The 21,607-nt window shown below is 35.3% G+C and overlaps 1 protein-coding gene across 1 annotated transcript in view; it reads left to right on the plus strand.

Moving 5' to 3' along the window:
* ERC2 (ELKS/RAB6-interacting/CAST family member 2) overlaps positions 1–21,607 on the plus strand; it is a 495,023-nt gene that overhangs the window by 45,838 nt on the left and 427,578 nt on the right. Inside the window, exons 2-3 of the mRNA XM_067303579.1 lie at positions 18,067–18,090; positions 18,687–19,103. Coding sequence (XP_067159680.1) covers positions 18,067–18,090; positions 18,687–19,103 — 441 coding nt within the window. The remainder of the gene's footprint in view (positions 1–18,066; positions 18,091–18,686; positions 19,104–21,607) is intronic.

Genomic DNA, 21,607 nt, shown 5'->3' on the forward strand with positions numbered 1-21,607 from the left:
TGATTACTTGTGGCAGTAGCCCAGTTGATTGAAATACTACAAATATTAATTATTCTGCACAATCAGCACATCTGATATTGTTCAAGAATGATGGAATATACTATTTCTGTTGCAAGAAGCTTGCTATCACCGTATAGAGTAGTGATTCTCTTGCTGATCAATGTAGAAATTTCAGGTGAAGGGTTTGGAATCAGCTTTTCTGGAGCTATTGTGAGAATGTTAAGAACTGCTCATAGCTGGACTTAAATAAGACATCATAAAGCCTAGTTTGGACTACCGGAATCAGACTAATATATCAGATTGCTTGCCACAGTCTTCCTTCAGTGGCAGTGTTCCTTTTTATGGCTATATAGGATACGGAGTGAGTTAGTTTAAAAAAAAAAAAATTGTGATTTGATTTGCAACTGTTTTGCAATTGAGGATCAACAAACAGCAACCAGAGCAGGAATAGAATGTATCCCTTAACCTTTATAAAGAAATTAATTTATCTTTTATTATTATTTTCATTTATATTTTCATCAGTGCCTTTATTTTGCTAGATTATTATGTAAGCCAGTTGTGCTGAAGTAAATATGTTTTTCCATATAATTCTTCTAAAATTCTAATGTGGCATCTGAATGATGTCTGACATCAGAATAATTTCATTTATTGTAGCTAAGTGATATAAGAACATGAGTGAAGTGTGGTGCCGAAAATATTTTCATTTGAAACCTATGTTTAGCCTGACTTTTGAGAGATGATGAATAACAGCAGCAACATGTGAATTATAAGTCTGATAGTTGATTTTCAGTCTTTTATGAAAGTCAGGATAAAAATTATAATAATTTTTGTGACGTAGAATTTAGAAAACACTAAAACACTCACCGTGATCTTTTAAACAAAGAAAAACAGTTATTTTTTCTTTGAGAAACATTTTACGTGGGCATACCTGTCTCTGAATAGCAATCGTGAGTGCAGCCTCTGAACAGGTGATAGCAGAAACACATATTAAAACTCGAATCTTCACAAAACCACAAAGCAAACATAATGGAGGATCATGAAACTTTAAATCAAATATTCTTCTAATGGAACTTGGTGGATTAGCTGCATTCAGTCATACAGGTTTAGTTCATTTTTATGCTGTTACTCAAGTCTACCTGAGAAATGAAGTTAAAAGCATGTGTAGTACAGCAAAGAAGACTATTTCTCTGATCTTGTTAAGTTGCTTGATGTTTTGCTTTCAACCTAATAATCTCAGAGCTTTTCCCTTTTTAAAGGTTATATCATGAAAAAGGTACGACTTTAATCCCCCAAACAGGGATATTTTTACATGTATATGGTGGTTCACTGCAAAGCAGTGGCAATATGTCCTGTTGTCAGTATGCTTTGTCTCCTCTGTGCTGCTCAAAAGTAAGATAAAATGATTAGGGTATAACGATGAATCTGAGTGTGCATTTAAAAAGTAGAAAGATGTAAGGTTACATCATTTCTTAAAAAGCTGACTGCACGCCTTTCATACATTATTGACAGAAATTGGTATTAGTTGAGCAGGATGCATTGAGTGTTTTGTATGATATGAATATCAGTTTGTATTGTCACCCCTATTTATACAGTACAGAAGAAATGCTGTCTGGTCGCACAGTGAGAAACTGGGGATTAAAGGAGGATATGTTGAGGGGGCTATTCATTCTGATCACAGATCTGTACTTAAACTGTAAGGGGTTTGCCTTATATAGCCAACAGATGTGTAAGCATGTGATTTGGAAAAAAGCCAGCAGTTATAACTGAATAAGCCTTTTGCACTCCTAGGTAGCTTGAAACCCCTTGCCCACCTCACAGTCCGGGTAGGTGCCCTTATCTGAAGGGTGGCGTGTTTGAAAGGACACCAGTAGTGTGGTATACTTGTGGAGCTTGCGTTGTTTTTTTGAAGATAGAGCTTGGAGGACACAGCAGGAATCTCACAGAGAAGGTCTTTAGATATTTTTGCCTAAACCTGTGGGTCTCAGGCTGGTGGTTGTTTCTGAGACTTCCTCTGTCTCTGTACAAAAACTTTTTCATATCAGTAGGGTATGGTGGAAGAGCTTCATTTTCTCACCTATGTGACTTTTGTTGAGAGGAGATAATTTGGCAAAATTCAGGTGATCCTGAAATCACTGTTACCTTTTGTTGTCTCAGTCACTTCTTTTTGTGTCCAGCTGAAAAGTGGTAGCAGAGCTTTAATAACACCTTTTCCCCTTAATAGTTCTAAAGATGGAATAGTCTTACTGCCTACTTGCTGATTTCAGATAGCTTTGAGAAAAAAGAAACACAGATGATACAGTAGACTGTGGGCGGCAAAGAAAAGAGTGCTAACAATTTAAAATTCAGTACGGTGGAATGCAGTTGGCCTCAAATGACCCTTAGTATCTGTTTATTTACATGCAGCCGGCACTGAGAGGCTCCCTCGAGGCTTCCAGGCACTTCATGAGGTTGAACCAGTGTTAAATAGTAGACCGACCTAAATGCGCTACTATTTCAGCACTGTAGTAATTAAGATTATGCTGTGTGTTTGTGGAAAAAGAACCCACCAACATACCAAGAAGGAAAGGGAAAATAATCACAGCTGTAAAAGAACCTTCTAGTAGTTTTAAATTTAATATTACTATGTTCCGATGGCTCCCTGTAGGGGTTTAATATTGGAGTTTTAGTCTTAGCTGTGAATTTTCTTGATTTTGTGGGTTAGTTTCAAAATCATAGCATTGATATGATATATTTTTATTATGAAAATATACAACAGCCTTTTATAGCCATGTTTAAATAACATAATTCAGTTGTACTTAAAATTTAAATTCCCAAATACACACTTAATTGACATTTAATTAGGCATGTATTTTGTGCAGTGCTGTATGTTGAACAGTGGCGAGGAGAACACTTACGGACATTTAACCATTCTTTCATGTATGTGGCTTTACTATTTTTTTGTCACTGTTTCTTAAGAACGAATGTAGCTGAAAACTGGTAATTTTTTTTCTGGGGAGTTTAGAAGACTTGCATATCTATATGTGCAGTGTATGTAGAATACTAAAAGAGCATAAGAACCTCCTCCCCTCTCTTTTCCTCTAAGGAACTGAGGAGGCCGGAGAGGAAATGCAGTGGTGCTAGTCCTTGAACATATTCCTTAAACAACTGTATGGCTTGAGGGCTTAAAGCGCCTCTGGGTCGTTGGCTCAAGTTCAAATGAGAGTGGCAGCGACCTCAATTCGCTACCATCCCTTTGGTGAGGTAGATGAAAAGAACATGTATCTTGATCTAGGTCTGAGCAGACGAATGTTCGCAGTGAAAGCTCTCTGATCTTATTCAGCGTTGGCTGGCCAGCATTAGCGCAACTAGGGGAGCGAAAGAACTTCTGGCTCGCAAATACGATTCTTCTGGGTCATGATTTTGGAATAAAGAGCCAAGTTTAACTGGGTAAGTGCTGACCACTGATTTATTTTTAACAGGTTTTGAAAAACTTCCATGGGGAGAAAAAAGCTTTTTTCCACTATAACCTTATGCATAATTTTCAAAAAAAATAGTGGTTACTTTTGATTAGTGATGATAGGCTAGCCTGTGAGTTATGGTTTTAAACTTAAAAATTAAAGCAAAGTGATTGCAAAGCAAAGTGACAAGACTAGGAATGTTTTGATTTGAATTTGGACAATACTGTAGTTTAGTAATCCACTGGTGTTGATTTATGTAATTCTAGAGAGGACACTTGTCTATGCATTTGAGGCATTCCAAAATAGAAGGTATTTTGATATTTAATTTCAGTCACATCTCATATTTGTTTGCTTTTAAATGATTATCCTTTGCAAGGCAATCCAGTTTCAGACTGCAGGATGGGTTTTCAGTTTCTGCAGATACTTCAGCTCATTTATAAATACATTGAGGAAGAGATGTTTGGAGTGTGTTTGTGTGTGTGTATGTATAATATCTCTTTCTCGCTCTCTCAAAACTTTTTTATGTAAATATATATAAATAAATAAATATGTAAAATGCCACCAGAAGGCACCCTCCCAAATCTTTGAATTATAAGGGGAAATTTGCTTCAAAAAAAGACCTGGTGTTGGCTGTTAATTTTAATCTTCCATACTTAACCTTATGTAAGAATAATGCAAATAAATTTATTGCAACTTTCCTTAATGGTATATTTTAGGAATATGACCATAGTTTCTTCAAGTTTTTTCAATGCCTGTTAAAAGTTTTCTGCAGGATGTGGATTTAGTGCCATCTTGTGGGAAAACTTCATAATTGCAGGGGTTTTTTATTGCTGAACGTACTGGATTCATTTAAGCCATAAACAAGAAGACACTAGGTAAATCTGACAGGTTTAACAAAGTTTATTGTGAAATCAGAGCTTTTCAACTTCTGAAAGCATATTGTTGCTTACTGTGTGGACTTGTTGAGTCTAAAACGTTGTGTCTTTAATGTTGCCTTTTTCCTGCTGATCTGTACTACTTCATTAACTCAGGATGAAATGTCTTTCCAGATGGTCTTGTTGCTTTGTGATGCCTCATTTTTCTCGGTTGGATCTGACTAAAGACTGTTTTGATTAGAGCTACTGAAATCGCTGTATATTGATTTTTATTTCCTAACTGTGGCAGAACATACAGTTCTAAAGCTCCTTTTCAAATTGTTTCAAAGGGAAATGATTATGTATTATGGTTAATCAACTTGCAGCACTATTCCTGGTTTCAGTAGAGAAAAATAAAATTTGGAGGCTGAAGACTGCTCTCATATGTACTTTGTCTGATAAAATATAGTAGGGAGAAGTTGAAATTGGAGCCTGACTTATCACTTTTTTTTTCCCTGGCTTACAAGAAGCTGTGCTTGAAATTGTCATGTGAATAACATATATTCAAATGATTTTTCTAATAGTTGCATTAAAAGGATATAGTTAAAAAGTTTTACAATCACAGGGTAGAAAGGATAAGAAGGTCATGCAGGATTTTAAGGTTCCCTGCTCCTATGGCTTTCAGTGGTGTGTTTGTCTTTTATATCAATGAAGATTTTCCATACAGCAACTTAAAGCATGCATTTCATATATAAATTAAAAATGTTTTTTTGCAGTGTGGTGTTGGGGTTCTCTCTAGTCTTTAAGCTTTCCCATGCCTTACTCTATCTTTTAGATTCTGTCTTCCAATGTAGCATAAAATAATCACTGGAATCTTTTTTTCAAGGAATTGACATGCTATATCAGGCTTTTACATTTCTCTGTATTGTTTTTTAAATATCATATGTAAGATATTAACTTAGTGTGTGACATATTAAGGTTACCCAGAAAACAAACTCATCACAAAAACAAATGCTGTATGTTAAGGAAATTATTCCATGAGTATTTCTAATGTATTTTAGGTATCATTCACAGTGTTTTGTCTATTGCTACTACAGTGGCAACGATCTATATGTTTCAGGCTGTGTTTAGATATGATCTTATTGTTGGAAAAACTATTTTAGACACTTAATATTTTTCTCTTTGCAGTCTTTTTCTTCAATGGCTGCAGTAGAACCTGTGGTATTCCACAGAAATTCCTGTCTGTAGGTTGTACTTTTTGGTTTTGCTTTTAATGGAAGAGATGAAATGTTTATTTCTTTGGAGCCAGACAACAAAATAGATGAAGGGAGTCCAGTTCATATGATTTTATCTAGGGAAAAGATTCTGTTTTTATATTTTTTTCAAATGTTATAATGAGCATTCTGCCTTAAGCCCCTCAGCTTTCTAGGAAAAGATCAAGCAAATAAAAAGAAGAACTGAAGTTCAAGTACCACAGGTTCTTCAGTGACCTTGTTTACCCTCAGTAGTCTCTTTTTGTAAGTGCTTTCTTGACTGTATCTGAAAAAGTATCCCTCTTATGTGGCTAAACCCCAGTTTTTTGAGAAATTATTAGACCATTTTAGCATCCATAGTTTTTGCTCTGTTCTTATTTTGAGTGAATCGGCAAGCTGGAAGACGTACTCTACTGGCCAACAAGTGAAGGGAAATTACTTATTTGCCAAATGTTTTTGGCTTGAAAGGGTTTTCTAAAGCTGGGTGTCAGAAGACGGAATTCTTGACTTTTTCTTTTCCATTAACTGATATTGTACAACTGTTTATTTTGAACCCTTATTCTTGAATATAATCTCATGGGTTATAGCAGGAGTAACGCAAGTATAATTTCCCAAACTTTCAAATTGGTTCCTTTCAGTTGTACTCACTCACAGAAATGGGAATAGAATTTAGCTCTCTATGGCACATCCAAATCTTAGTCCTGCCTTTTAAATAAATACTTGCAGTATATATTTTTGGCTTTCCGTTCTGGCACCACCATGATTATTGCTAACATAATTTCTTCTCAAGTCCCAGAACAGAAATTAGGAATGTTGATCTACAGCATTCTACAACTATATAAAATACAGTTACGGTGTGCCCTAGCAAAGTATGTATCTTCATCTTCCAATGTAGAGCTTTTCTGAGGAAGAAAATCGCACTCCATTAGATCACTAATCTATGCTGAAATGTAACAGGACGGTGTTCGTTCTGCTGCTGGTCCATGGGATTTACTTTAAGGTGGAATGGTTGAAAGCAGTGAAACATTTCCCCACTCTGAGCTATTGCAGAGTGTTCAAAATCGCGGGAAGTTCATGACATCAGACTATGTAGAACTTGAGCCCTGTCATCATGGACAAGTGAAGAACTAGAGGAGTGCTAGGCAAAGGGAGGAACTTAAGCTTGTGTTAAATTCCTCAGGCTCTGAGGAATTTAAATTTTAATGGCAACCATGAAAAACGTTAGCTCATTCTATGTGAGACTTTTTTTTTGCTTATAGAAAAGGTAGCCAGAACTATTTGAAATACCAATATTCCTTAAAAATTCTGTGAATGTTTGATCACTTGGTGTCAGTTATTTATTTACCTGTTAGTATTTCAGAAGGCTTAAATAGGAATTCCATCGAACAGTTGAATCTGCTGTTTGCCATTAACATGCTGAATTTTACATGGCCTTAATTCAACAGTATTCCGGATGGCCATTCTTGTTGTTTGTTCTAAGTGTTTTCCTGTGATATTTTTGTGATGGAGTAGTAATGTATATATCTTTACAGACATTAGTATGAATGTATCTTTAATGTACAGTCAATATATATTGCCAAAAAGATTTTTTTCTGAGACTTGCATCACCTTTCTCAAATAATTTGTTAGAAGTTACTGAACACTTTGGAAGAAGTCCTAATTGTTGGCAATCTAAAATATTTAGTATTACATTTGCATGCAGTGATTGACTTAAAACAAATTCTCTATTTAAGCAGCAGGTCAAGGCAAAGAGAGCATTTCTGAGAATGACTGCATGCCTCGGGCTTGTTCAAAGGCCCACAGATGAGAACTGATTAATGTCTAACACTATAAAGTAGTAAAATACCACAAAAGTGTACTGCTTGTTTTGTTAGGTGGAAATGTTAAAATGGAAGCGTTAGAAAGAACTTGCTTTAAAGGATAATGAGAATAATTTTAGTAGTGACTTTGAATGGGAGACATGAAATAGACTGGACATAATTAAAAGCATTAAGGCAACACGTGTTTGATCTTGCTGGTAGAAAAAATAGGTTTGTTTTGCCTTTTACATGAGAGAAAGCAGAGATGCTGACTGCTTATAAACATTAATGAGCCCTTATGCACTTTTCAGCATAATAGGTGTGTTAAAATTTTATCTGTTTGCCAAATTCCATGTGATTAGCTGAAGTACTCTGCGTATGACATTTTTCATGTTCTAGGCATTAAATAAATCATAATGCACTAATAATATAACAAAAGAGGAATATATTGCTATTTAACAAAAACCTTGACATTAAACATCACTTCATTGGAAGAATTCGTTCAGGAAAAGTTGAACCTGCTAAAAATCAGGGAGAAAATTATTTTTTTTCTGTTATTTTCCTCCATGTTTTGTTTAAAATAAAAAGGAAACAAAATTTCAGTCCTAAACGTGCAGTGCAATGTTTTGTTTGTAGAACTTGAAGTGTAAATGTGTCCTCAAGTATCTTCTCCAAACAAAATATATTGAAAATACTTGGCACTTATTGCAAACTGGTACCATCTGAAAGCAGACAGCTCTTATTTCACAGGTATGTCCACAATATTGAGTGAAATCATTTTTGATAGGAAAAGCAGAGAAGAAGGCAATCCCATTTAAAAGTATTTCCTCTTAGGAAAGGCTTTCAGAAGGACTTCCAGAAGTGCTAGTCAGTGCCTCAGCAGAACTGCAAACTTATTTTCCCTTTGACCAAAAGGTTGAGGGTTTTTCTTGTTTTCATCTAAATGTCTTCGTTACCATTGGGGTGTGTGTGAACTTTCCATGTTCTTTGGAAATGGGCTTGAGTGCCTTTGCGCTTTCTTAGACTTCTGCTGTGCTGAAGTGAAGCTCTGGGGATTCTGATCTGTGATTGCAATTGCTCCTGGGAGTAGTTTAGGATTGAGATTCTTCTCATCTTTGGTAAACCAGTCAGAGTGCAACCAAAAGGATTGGTTGTGTAGCTCTGGGCCATGTGAGAAAGTGTGTGGGTGTGTGTGTTGGTGGTGGTAAAGGTTGACGTCCTAAATAGGCTAAGAAGCTTTCTTAGAGAACAATAAAATGCTTTAGTCCCAGAAGAGAAAAGAAATGATTTTGTCTGTTAAGACGACATCATCAGAGAAACTGCAGAAGTAGGAGACTTTCTCACAATATGTAGCTTCTTTATCTGGGAATAATTTTAAAATATGAATGCCTAATACTTAACTGCACTATTCAAGGACTCTACAACTTGTATTTTTTTTTACTTGGGTAGCTACTGTTACAGCTGGATATTTTCTGCTTCTCTTTTAAACTAACCTTAATTTTTGAGCTTTTTCTTAAATATATTTTGTTTCTTCTTCCTTGAAATTTGTAATAAGTAATCTTGAGCTAGATCTGTACTACAGATGATTTTCAGTCAATTTAAATATTATTTGTCGAATCTGGCATTGATCAGCCCTAAAAATAAATCAGCATTTTTCCAAAAGGAAGGGGAGAAAAAAGGAGGCCAGTCATAACAGCATAATTGAACTGTTTTAAAGTTGTAATAGTACTAATAAGGATCCTTTAAATACCTTTAAAAACCTTGCATTTTGTTACAATACTGATGATGATATACATGTTTTAATAAAATTCTTTTTAGTAATTCATGGACTCGATGCAGGCATTTTTGTGAACACATCTTTGCAGCCTCCTCTTGAGGCTTTGTTTGACTTCCTACATTTCTAAAGGTCTCTTTCTCTTGGCCTTCTGGCTTTTGTGATTAGAGGCTGCAAGATCTGGCCCATGAGTATTAGACTGATTTTTTGTTTGTTTTTCCTTTTTAAATCAGTAAGAGGAAACACATAGGTTTTTGCATCCCTTTTCTAGGATAATGGGATTGATGCAGAAGGTTGTACAAAACTTTTGCCTTTGAAATACTGACTCCTTTGTGCAAGGTACAACACAACTGAATTCCCACTGGTAAGTGCAGATTGAGGTAAAAAGTACTATATCTCTGCAGAGATAAGACTGTGCTCTGCATTTGGTTAAACGTGATTGAAATATTTGATAAATATTAGCAATCCTCCATTGAATAAATTATTCAACAAATAGTATTCAGCTAGCCTTCTTCAGGAAAAAAATAAAAATGAAAGTATTGGATTTTAGAGGTAAGGTGAATTTGAAAAACCTGAAATGAGATCACTCACCACAGAAAGAATTGGCTATGCTGGAGAAATGTAGTGGAAGAAAGAAGGAAAGGATTGCAGAGAGCTGTTTCTGCCTTATATGGTTAGTTTTTCTACCCCCAAATACTCCAAATTAACTAATAGTCATTTGTGCTTTAGAGATGGATTGCAGTACAGTAAATATGTGTTATGAAGAAATGCTTTTTGACAGAATGACAAACTATGTCTGTGAAAGGAGGCCTACTAAGGGCAAACAGCAAAGCAAAGGAAATAAATGGAAAAAGACATCTATCAGCCCATAGCAAAATCAGCGAAAGAGGAAAGAAATATGTTTATGGATTGTAAGACTTAAGTACAAAACCACTATGAAACTTATAATACTAAAATGGTTTAGCCTACAGTTACCCTCAGGTATAAATGGAGATGCATTTTTGTGTGATGAGCTCAAGTTTTAGGCGATACTTTGCATTTCCACTCTTACTTGATATTTACCAAAATATTTGTGGGAGATGACCCAGATAACTTGACTGAACGGTCATGAAGTCTGATAGTTCAGGGCAGATTAAATATAATATCTGAACTGAGAAATGCAGATGTATAATGTAGATGACAAGATTCCTCGTTTAGCTTGCAAAACACTGCATTAAGGGCAAGCTTTACAGAATTTGACAAGGCACAAAATTTGAAAGCATCTTGTAAGGAAGCTAGTAAACAAGATTTCTGCCTTTTCGAATACAGAGTTCTACCAGCCAGCTGTGTTGTGCAGAGGTGGTCCCACATCTGTCACACCTCTAGAATTTCTGATGACACTGTAAATGTATTTTGTGTGTGGCCTGAATCTTCTATGATTTCTCACCAATTATATCTTCTTCTCCTCTCACCTCTGTTCTTGTCAGTGGTGTTTCATTCGAGCAAAATTCTCGTCAACAGATCCTAAGAGTGTTGTTATTTGGATGCCTGATTTTTAAATTACATTAGGCAGATGAGCAAATGCATGGAGGAATCCATTTGTTAATTTGTACTGATGAGGAAAAGACTTCTGATTCCCCCCCCCCTTTTTTTTTTCTCTCTTACCAGAGAAACTAATGATTTGCATGTTTCTGTCTTTAATGATGATAAGCTATAAATATTTGTAAGTTTAATATTGATACTTGTATCAGTAATATAACTAAATTTAACATAAAACTTGGTTTGGAAGCTGTTCATAAGAAAACTTTAAGTAATTTGTCATCCTCCAATAATGGAGGTTCATATGGTGAAGAATGAGATTGAAGCACTGACAAATTATAGAATAAGTAATATAGCTTGATTTAAAAAAATGAGAGAATAGTCAATAGTATGATTTGCTGTTATGTTGACTAAGATGAAGGGAATCAGACTCCATGCTTTTAGGATGTTTTAGGATGTAAGATCTTCAGTTACAAGTGTAGTGCAAGTGTACTGTATACAGCTATGTAATAAGATTCCCCCCCCACACACACACCTTCTTCTGTACCACTACCTATTTACTGCTGCCAGAGGCTGGAACTGATCCAGACCTGCAGATCCTGTTTTCCTTTGTCCTAAGACACAGAGCATTGTAGTTAGTGCATTTTATTCCATTTCATTGCATGCACCAAAGAAATAATGTGATCATGCAAGACTCCTTTAATGATACTTCATACCGTCAAAATAGTTAGCTGCAGAGACTGCTTAAAAATCATCCATAGTTCAAAGTAGAAAGTTAAACCATGCCTTTTCAAAGGCTGTAACAGATCATAAAAGTCTGACAAAAGCTCTTGTCATTTTTGTGTGCAATAATAATAATAATAAAAAGTGAAGAGTTGAATGAAATCTTCAGTTTGGTTTGAAATCCAGCTGTTCTGGAAGTCTTTGGCATGAAACCATCATGATGTGCTCCTGTGAGGTCCCACACTGCCACCTCCCTGGTGTGAGGTGGTTCAGCTACATCCCACGTTTCAGGGTGCAGATATGCCTAGACCTGCTCTGTTTCCAGGACTCCTGCCTGTTCCCTCTGATTAGTTTGCAGGTTTTACTGTCAGCTGGTTTTCAGTTTGTCAGACTCTTTGACCATCACACTATATGGTAGTTCTGGCATTGAGCTTAAGGAGACTGTCACTTCTGTGTCATCGTAAAGCCAGGTAAGACTGTCCCAGAAGATAAAGCTAATACGTTTGTTCCTTTTATTAGGATTGATAAAGAAAAAAGTCAGGAGCTAAACATGGAACAGTTTGAGAGATAGGAGCTAAAAGTTGATAAAAAGACAGCAGGGAGTGGGGGAGGGGATTGATAAGACATTAGGTGGGGTGGAGGGAAAACCCCCCCAAAGTCTGATAAGGTTACAGTACTCTTTGGATGAAGCACTGGAATAATGAAATCATCTTGAACGGCTACAGAAATAGCTGTTTTACCTCTAACAGATGATCTTCCCATTACCTTCTTTACCCACAGGGCTGGGCTGAATCATTTAGAGGAAAAACTATCAGAGAACATATTCTGAATCCCTCACCAGCATTGGTGCCCAAAGTTGAGTGATTCCTGCCTGAGAAATAAGGTTGTTACAGATTATCACTACAGTAGTCTAGCAGCAAATCATATATGGTGTATTTTATTCTAATTTCATCACCTGATGATAACGTAAGACCATTTCATTTCTGCCACCAAATTCTTCAGGTTGGCTTTCCCAATCAAGACAGCCCTAGCTATGATTTCATTCTTTCTTGAACTTACACAAGGTTTGTCTTTTCCTTCTGACTTAGTAATAGACATTTCTTTTACAAGACAGTAGACTGGATTCTTCAGCATGTTCTGTCCTTTCAGTGACTGGGTAATGAGGCAAGGCAGGAGAAGCTGTGTACTTCTGTGGATGAACTAACAATCTTAAATCAGTTGTCATTTCCTTTTCCTCCACTGTTCACCACATACGTATCTAAGCTTTGGGATGTTCTGAAAGTGCTTGTGTGATCTGGGCCAAAACAGACTGTAGCAGGACATTTCTCTGTAGGCAATTCCTTTGGACCTGTAGCTACTTGGCTTAGATCATAGAAACTTCCCGCTATAAAACACAAGTTGGAATCAGGGAATGACCATTAATTCCTCTTTCCTTTGATATGCTTTGTAGTTTTGTTTCAAATTATGGGGGAAAATTTTGAAAACCTGCACTGTGCTTAATTCGGAAAAAGATTAACGGGAACCCCCTGTGCAGTTTCATGGACTGCCTCTTGGAGACAGGCTATAGAGAAAGCATGCAAAGGCCTTGCCTGTTCTGGGAGAACTATTTATGTATTACCAAGAAATAAGCATGGAAATCATTTTGTAAGTTCTGGTCAGCAAGTCTCTTTTTAATAGAAATTATGAAAAGCATGATAACTCTTAAGAGTTTTTTTTAATCCCACAAAGTTCTATATGTATGTAATGACAGCAGAGTGACAGATATTCACAGCACTCCCACATTCCTCGCCCAGTGCAATTAATTATACAATTTCTTTTCCACCCTCACAACATTTGTTCTTTCCTTTTCTTAGCTAGCTGCAGACAGGAAAAATCTGTGCCAGTACAAGTCTAAATCTGGTCCATCATATTCAAAGAGGATTGTAAGTCTTGAAACTATGCAAAAATGGATTCTCCTATGTCAAAGTAGCAGAAGTCTGCTGCAGTTGAGACTATGTTTTAACAGTCCTATTCTCACAAAACTGTTACTACAGAAAAAAGAGTAGTCTCTCTTTTTTATGTCATTAAGGAGATGCAGCCAGTTAGAAATACTGTTACGAGTAGTACCTGAGGGTTATACTGATTGCTACAGGATAGAAAGGAAAGTTGTGACTGTCTTTACCTATCAGATTTGGTGATTTCTGATCTATAATAATTACAATTAATGTTTAGAGGTGTTTAATGTTAGCAATTCGAATGTTAAGTTTGCTTTTACTTTTGTCTCAAATCTTTTTAAATATTTTACAAATGTATTTTTCTTTGCCTAGCTAAAGTCTTCTCAATGTTGACATTTGATGTACAGAGACAGCTTGACATCTGAAAAACATGTTTATTTATAAATACTATTTTTAGCATCAAGTAATAAGTACTGTCTAATTTAACATTAAGAGCATCTATCTTAAACCATTATTCAGATTGGAGAAGAAAATTCTAGATTACTGGTAGTTGTTGAATATTTCTGTTACTTAGCAGTGAAACAATTTTGAAATGTAAAAGACTTAATTTACAAAGCTTATGCAAAGTATGAGAACTTTCCTCAAGTTTTGTATACATGTTATTTCAGGCAACCATTCTTTTGAAAAATGCACAGAAGTCTGAGCTTCATTCTTCAAATAAGCGCCATTAGACTGAAGCTAGATGAAAGCTGATGTGGAGACCAAACTGAAACTGATTTAAAAAAAATTTTCCTTGTGATGACCCATGATGGAGTGAAGAAAAGAAAAATTTTTTAAATTAACCTAAATAGCTGAAAAGATTCTGTTTCATATTGAATTAAATTTTTTGGATTAAAAGGAAGCATTTAGTTTAGAAAAATTCTAATCAATTTACAAAAAAGACATTTTATTTAAAAATAGTGTGAAAGTGTTTAAAATACTTAGTTTGAAAAAGGGAATGAAAAGTTGTCAAAATCTTAAAAAATTTCAAGAAAGAAGTTGTTTGCCAAGCTTGCAAATTTATGAGTAGTTTTAACACAAATCTATTCTTTCCAAAATTATTCATCTGAAAATTTTCAGTAACCTCTGACCAAGACTTCCTTCCATAATAAGACGGAATGGTCAGTATTATGATTCCTAGTCCAGAGTGATAAAAATGCAGAGCTGTTCCCCTAAAATATAATGTTGAATGAAAAATTTTGTGTGTGCTATTTTTTATTTGCTTTTGGCTTTTGAATTTTCATCATATTTACAACACTGTCATGGTTACATTTGAAGCCTTCAGGACTAAAAATGTCTTTTTGTAAATGGAAGCTGCTAGTCTCCTGCATAATTGTGTTCTGACAGAAGCTGGGAAAAACAAAGCAAAACAAAACAAAACCAAGAAACAACAACCAAAAAGAAAAATCTGAGCAGAAAAATCCTGCTCCATGGATTCATCATAGAAACTTGTTTTAAAAAATAAATATTGAGTTCCTAAAATGCTTCTGAAAAAAATCCCTTACCATTCAGGCCACTGAAACAGACAAAAAATTGAAGATTTTTTTTCTACTATGCAGCAGCAATAAATTTTTATTCATGAAATTTTGCAGTTTATTTGAAAGCGAGTTTGAGTCTGCTAGTTATGATTGTTTCACAAGACAGCTTTTAGAAGTGCTTATAGAAGAGATCTAAGGTTAGTATTTTTATTGCTTGACTCATTAACTCTTGTTTTTTCCCTTACTGATGTGGTAAGGCTTTCTTCAAACTATTAACTAAATCATGTTTTTAAGGTAGATATATAAAAAGTAGCTGATAGTTATAGATTTGGAATAATTACGTATGCCATGCATATTTTGTTCTTGTGGTTTTAAAGTATCAAAGTTTACATGAGTGCTTGGTGGGGAAGTCTCATTTCTACTGACGGAAGAAAGGAAAGTATGTGTTGTGGGGGGGGAAAGATATTCAAAATATTTGAAGATAGGCAGGCAGGATGGATTGTTTCCATCTGGTATGATTTGCAGTTTCTCTGCCAAACTTCAGGGATAAACCATGGCTATATTATTAGTGTGACTGTTACTCGATGTAAACTCCTCTCCCAGTTCAATGTTTCTTCCTTGCAAAAAGTTGCAAAATATATAAGGTACCCTGGAAACTGAGGCTATTTAGTGGCACAAATAAGGGCAGCTTTGGATTTCTGAGTGTTTATTCAAGTATAATTCCTGAAGCTGTAGTTGACAGGTACATTAGGAGGATTCCATATAGAAGAAAGTCCAAATACTAGAACTCTGAGCTAGGATGGAGAATCATACTAATATGATGTATTTAAGGGCTAACAATCTCTTTGGCTTAAAAGAAGAGTACTAGCCACGTACATACATGAGCAGTTCTTAACGTTCTTAAAAGGATAAATACTGCTTTCAAGTTTTCACATCAATAAAAACTCAAACAGGTTCTCAAACAGGTTTTCAATAACATCTTGTTCATCTATATTGGAAATACGTATGCTATATAGCGAAAGTTTTGTTGAAAAAATGTTGGAATTCCTTACAAGTATCCTAGAATATTCAGCTAAGCCCAGCTGCTAACATAAGCTCTATGCACACAGATTGGTTCCTGTCCACCAACAGCCTCGCCCAAAACTCAGGGAGTCAGTAGTCATCGTTCTATGGACTTGTGTTCAGATTTTTTTAAAAATAGTCTGCATAAGGATAACTTTAAAATAGCCCAGAACATCATCAGCTAAACTAAAATGTACTCAAAGGTGCAAATGGAGATATTCCAATGTATTCTCTGAGGTTTCTGTGATATTTTTCACTTGGGAATTTACTTTTCAAGTGAATTGTTACTTTTACCTGCCTCATTGCTTTTTTCGTCTCAATATTCATGTAGTGAACAATGTAATGGGAAAGTGGTTTCTCATTTCTTTTTCCTTTTCTTTTTAGCTTTCTTTCACCAAAACGTCAACCATATTTCTATTCTAAAGCTAGGTGAAATAATGAAGGAAAACAATATTTTGTTGTCATAGAAAGGAATCTTGCAGTCTCTTTTGCAAGGACTGATTATTTTTCTAATAGAAACTGTTTTTAATGCAAAAGTTTTAAGCATCTATTCCTATTCAACTTTCATTGTTTAAAAAACTGCCCAAGAATTATATCAGAAAGTCTGTATGCTCTAAAGCAAAATGTCGTTTAGTTTAGAGTCATTGCATAATCACTGTGTTGACTGGTTATTGTTATCTACAAAATGTCTGAATTATAACTTAATACAGTGAAAAATTCTTAAAAAAAAAAAAAAAAGTGCTACTATGATTTTGGTTCTGTTTACTTTGCAGTGTGTGTCTGTCCTTGTCATTGCCTTTTTGTGTTGTGTTGATTTGCTTATTTGTGATAATCATTCAGTATTATTTCTGTATTCTTTGAAAATTTGGTTTGTATTTATGCACTAAATTCCTGTACTAAAAATGTCATTTTTGTGGTCATAAATACTCAGTATGTTAGTAGATTTAAAGTGGAACATTGCTATGTATAGAGTAGTTTTGAAGTTAAGTTTATTTGGAGCATTTAAGTTTATACAAGTAACTAAAAAGATGATGGGATTTTAAGAAAAGATAAGAATTACTGATAAATAAAAATAGGGCTGTGAGAATATGAAGTAAGCCTGATATCTTGCATTTTAAGTTACAAAATTTTATCTCTTAATAGTCTAATTTCTTAATAATCATTACTGAAAAGGAGTAACTTACATTTGTAAGCCATTAACTGAATACGCACCTAAGAAGTTGCAAATATTGATAATTAAGCTCCATCCATTTCTTAAAACAGTGCCATTTAGTGATACAACAGATTCGAGGTATCCAACTGTACAGCATTCCACCACTGACAATACTTTTTTTCATTTTGCAATAACTGATAAAATACATGATTAAAAAAATTTTTTTTTTTAGGGTTTTGCATTTTTCATTCAGTTGAAATTTAGCTTATTGTTACAAACTGACAACTTCAGGTATAATTATGCTAAACATGAAGGTAATATCAAATGAATTAAGGAATCCTAAGGGTTCTCTTGAGTGTGGTGTTGCAGAATATTCATTAATACAAAGTGGTGCCATGCGTTTAAGTCATCTAAATCATACTGACAGAATTCCGGCAACTAAAGGTCTTCTGATTTGGACCATGAGGCTATTTAGGAGTTCATATTTCTGTTAAATTCAGTATGCTGTGTAGACTGTAGTGAATAGAGAGAAAACTAGAAGTAAAATTAATCTTCAAATAAAAATATAATCTGAAATGAACACTATTAATCATAGTAATTTAGAATTATTATTTAGGTTCCAACCTTTAAATGGGAAAAATGCTTTTTGATTGTGTTGAATAGGGAGTGCAAGATTTCTCTCATGAACAGAGAAGGATCTCTGTGCATATTTTAACACCAGTTACAGTGTTTTGAAAAACCTTCAAGTCTAAAAGAACAATAAGATGAAATAGGAATATTATTATTATTTACTGTCAGGTTTATTACTTTTGAAACTCTTTTCTTTGTTGTATCTATTGAGTAGAGTCTGTCATAAGTTTAGGTTTATATATCTGAGTACTGTGAAGTTGGTGCTGTATTGTATAACGCAATAAGACTGCTTTTTTCTGTTGAGAGCACTTTTTGTTGAATTCAGCTCTTTCTGTTAAATCTCCTTTGCTTGCATCTGACCTTTATTTATGTTGATTTTTTGCTTCATTTTTTCATTTACCATGCTGTTCAGTTTTTGGATGCCAGGAGAACAAAGGTTTGTCCGCTATTTGCAGTCAATTTCTTTTTTGAAATCCAGTATTGCTCATTGTGTATTTTTGTTTGCTTGTTAGAGATACAGTAATCCTGTTTACTAAACGTATTCATAGCTTTAGTTACCCACCTCCCCCCAAAAACCAACCTCCCTCCCCCCTTTCAATTACAGTGAGTGCTTTGATTAACTTTATAAACCAACAGTACTGTTGAGCACCATGTAGGGCAGAATTACCTTTTAGTCTATGAAGTAATTTAGAAAACATGGAATACTGAGTCTTTCAGCTTCATAGACACATATTGAGTGTACTAATGGATGTGTTACTGCCTAGTGTTTGGGTTTGTTGGTTTGCCTTTCTTTACTTTTAATTTTATCTGTAACCGACACTATTTTGTGTGTGTTCGCTTTCATTTGTTTATATTTTCTAGAAGCACTTGAAAAACATCATTACAGATATTTTGTCACACGCATTTGCTATTTTATAAGGTCATGTGGTATACTTTCATCATTGATTCTAATGAACTTTTGTAAAAGTAAAAACCAAAAGTTTAATCAAAGACAAATCCTACATTCGGATCCTCTTTTCTTTTTTATTGCAGCATCTGCAAATGACAATCCAGGCACTTCAGGATGAGCTTAGAACCCAGAGAGACCTTAACCATCTTCTCCAGCAAGAAAGTGGAAACCGAGGAGCTGAGCATTTTACCATTGAGCTCACGGAGGAGAATTTTCGAAGGCTTCAAGCAGAACATGATAGACAGGCTAAAGAACTCTTCCTCTTGAGAAAAACTCTGGAAGAAATGGAGTTGAGGATTGAAACACAAAAGCAAACGCTAAATGCTAGAGATGAATCAATAAAAAAGCTTTTGGAAATGTTGCAAAGTAAAGGTTTACCATCCAAAGGAATGGAAGATGACAATGAGAGAACTCGAAGGATGGCAGAGGCTGAATCTCAGGTTAATCATTTAGAAGTGATTTTAGACCAGAAGGAGAAGGAAAATATACATCTTAGAGAGGTAAGGAAAACTTACTAATATTACTTATGTATTTATATTGTCAAAGATATCAAGATATTGTCAAAGTACTTGCTACAGTTTTAGAAATATTCTTTAGAGTATTTGAGTATTGTCTTTTTCTGCTTTCATTTTTCTTTAAAAAAACAAAAAACAAACCTGAGGTGTTTGTTTTAAGTCCAAAAGAAATACACATCAAGGTTATATTACCTTTGAAAGCAGATATGGAAATTGTGGAAGAAAGGTAATTAGGTGTCATTTGGGGTTTGCTGTCTTTGACAGTGTTGCTTTGTGTACTTTCTGGATTCTTTGTATTTTGTCAAATCAATTGAGTTGATAAATCAAGATGATTAGAACTACCAAAGAAAGAATTAACAGCTGCTACTGCTGCAAACTAAATAGCCATAACTTCATGCTATTTTTGTATTTAATTTTATACCTCTTGTATTTGAAATGACCACTGCAAAATGTTTTGCCTTCCATATGCACATACACAGAAGCCTTTGTGTATTCCTAATGTATTTTTGTGTGGTGCCCTGACTTTTTTTTGTTAAATATACCACATAATATTGCCACATTAAAATGCTGGGGTGATGGCTATGCTGTACTTTGGGAGATGCTTAATTTGGCCTCAGGCCCACCCTCACCAGCTGCCCATATTACTTGCTGATGCATCTTTGGGACTGGATTTTGGACGATTGAATTAATACAACTGAATGAAAATCTGGCCTGGTGGCGGGCCCATCTGCCCCTCTGCATCCCAGCAGTCCATCAGCATTGTCAGGTGAGTAGTGCTAGGCAAACAAGACAGCCTGGGTCTTCCTCAGAAGCACGTTACTGCTTCCTGCTAATAGGAGTGAAAATTGCAGGCTGTCCACAATAAGGGGAGTAAGGACAAACAAGTCCTGACTTAGAAGTTCAGGAACACGGTAGTCTGATTGAACTTCTGGTCTGGTAAACCACCAATTTGCCTGACAGGTCAAAACATGAACAAAATTAGTACAAGAATATAGAAAACTTTTATCAGACTCTTGTGTATCACTGTAGGTATGAATGCCAGAGGTTAAGAACAGCTATTTACACCTACAGAATGTGGACAAAATATCTTTTTTTTTTTGTCATGGAGTAATTGTTGTGTATTTAATTTACAGCTACTTTGTTAGTGGAAAAGAATTTTTAGACCCAGATGAAAGCTTTATTTTAGTTTTCTTTTTCTTCCTTTTTCTTTTTTTCCTCTAAGCAAAGATATGTATTGAGAACTCAGTGGTATCTGGGGCCCATCTGAAGCTTGGAACCACTGGAAAATTTGCACCAAACATTTGAGTAAAGTTTGTTGTATACACGGTTTTTCTCATGAAGGTGTGTGTCCTGAATCTTTGCTCAGGCAGAACTCTCATGAACTGGTGGTATCACTTTTTAATGAAGTTTGAAAGTCCATGGATCCTGAAAGGAGTTGCATAAAGAATTAATGATACTGAGTCTGTGATAAGGAGGCTTCTAAGTGAAGTTCTGTAAGTTAGCAGTAAAGTTTCTAGATTTAGATCTGCTGTTCTCAGAGTGGTATATACCGTTCGTTTTAACAATGGATAAACCTGTTATCTATTATTTTTGTTCTGTGACTGTCTGTGTCTGACCTATAGCACCAGTATCACTTAGCTTTGTGAATCCTAATTTGGAAATATATTGGACATGAAGTTCAAAATTAGCAGACTAGTGAAGTTCTGTAATGGCCTTTCAAGAACAGTGAAAGAAATAAAAGTAAATGGAGCTTGAAAAGTAGATAAAATGTAAGCTTCTGAGGAAAGTCCTTGGGCATCCAATTTATTGGTAAGGCTGAAAGGAGGTCCTACTGCTACTTGTAGACTGTGCATGTTTGCCTGATACTTATACTGAATTAATTGTGTGTTTCAGAGCTCCCACTGTTTACCTGCAGGGGGCCAGGAAAAAATTCTTTCTTCCCTCCGTGTGTATGTTGTGGGTAAAGAGGTTGTCTTTTCTCTGGAGCCTTACAAGTATAGAATGGGGTATGCTGGAGTTCTTATTGATGACATGGCTTGGTGACTGCTCAAGGTTTAATAATTTGCTATGTTTGCTGGCAGGAATGTATTTCCCGGTTGTGTCAGATTGGCAGAAAGTATTTATCAGTTTGGGATTTTGACTAAGAGTTCCCTTGCTACAGTAGGAATCCAAGGCTATTGGTGAAGTCCTTTGTCTCTCCAGCTGCCTTCCTGCGGCACATGACATTTATAGCTTTTGTTTTGTTTTTTGTTTTTTTCCCTGCAGATTTAAAGTTTGTTATTGGGAGCTTGGAAGTATGGGTGTGTGAACTCTTGGGAACTGTTTACTGGATGCCTGCCAGTTATTCCAGGAATCTGGATTTGGTCATTTAAGTTGGCTGCTCTTGGCAAATGTTCTAATGTTCAAATTTGGTCTTTTGCTGTCTTGTGATGGAAAGTTATCTGCGTGCTTTGAAGGGGTGTCAGATATTCTGTATACTTATTATGTAT

The sequence above is a fragment of the Apteryx mantelli genome, chromosome 12, assembly GCF_036417845.1.
Source record: "Apteryx mantelli isolate bAptMan1 chromosome 12, bAptMan1.hap1, whole genome shotgun sequence".
Lineage (NCBI taxonomy): Eukaryota > Metazoa > Chordata > Aves > Apterygiformes > Apterygidae > Apteryx > Apteryx mantelli.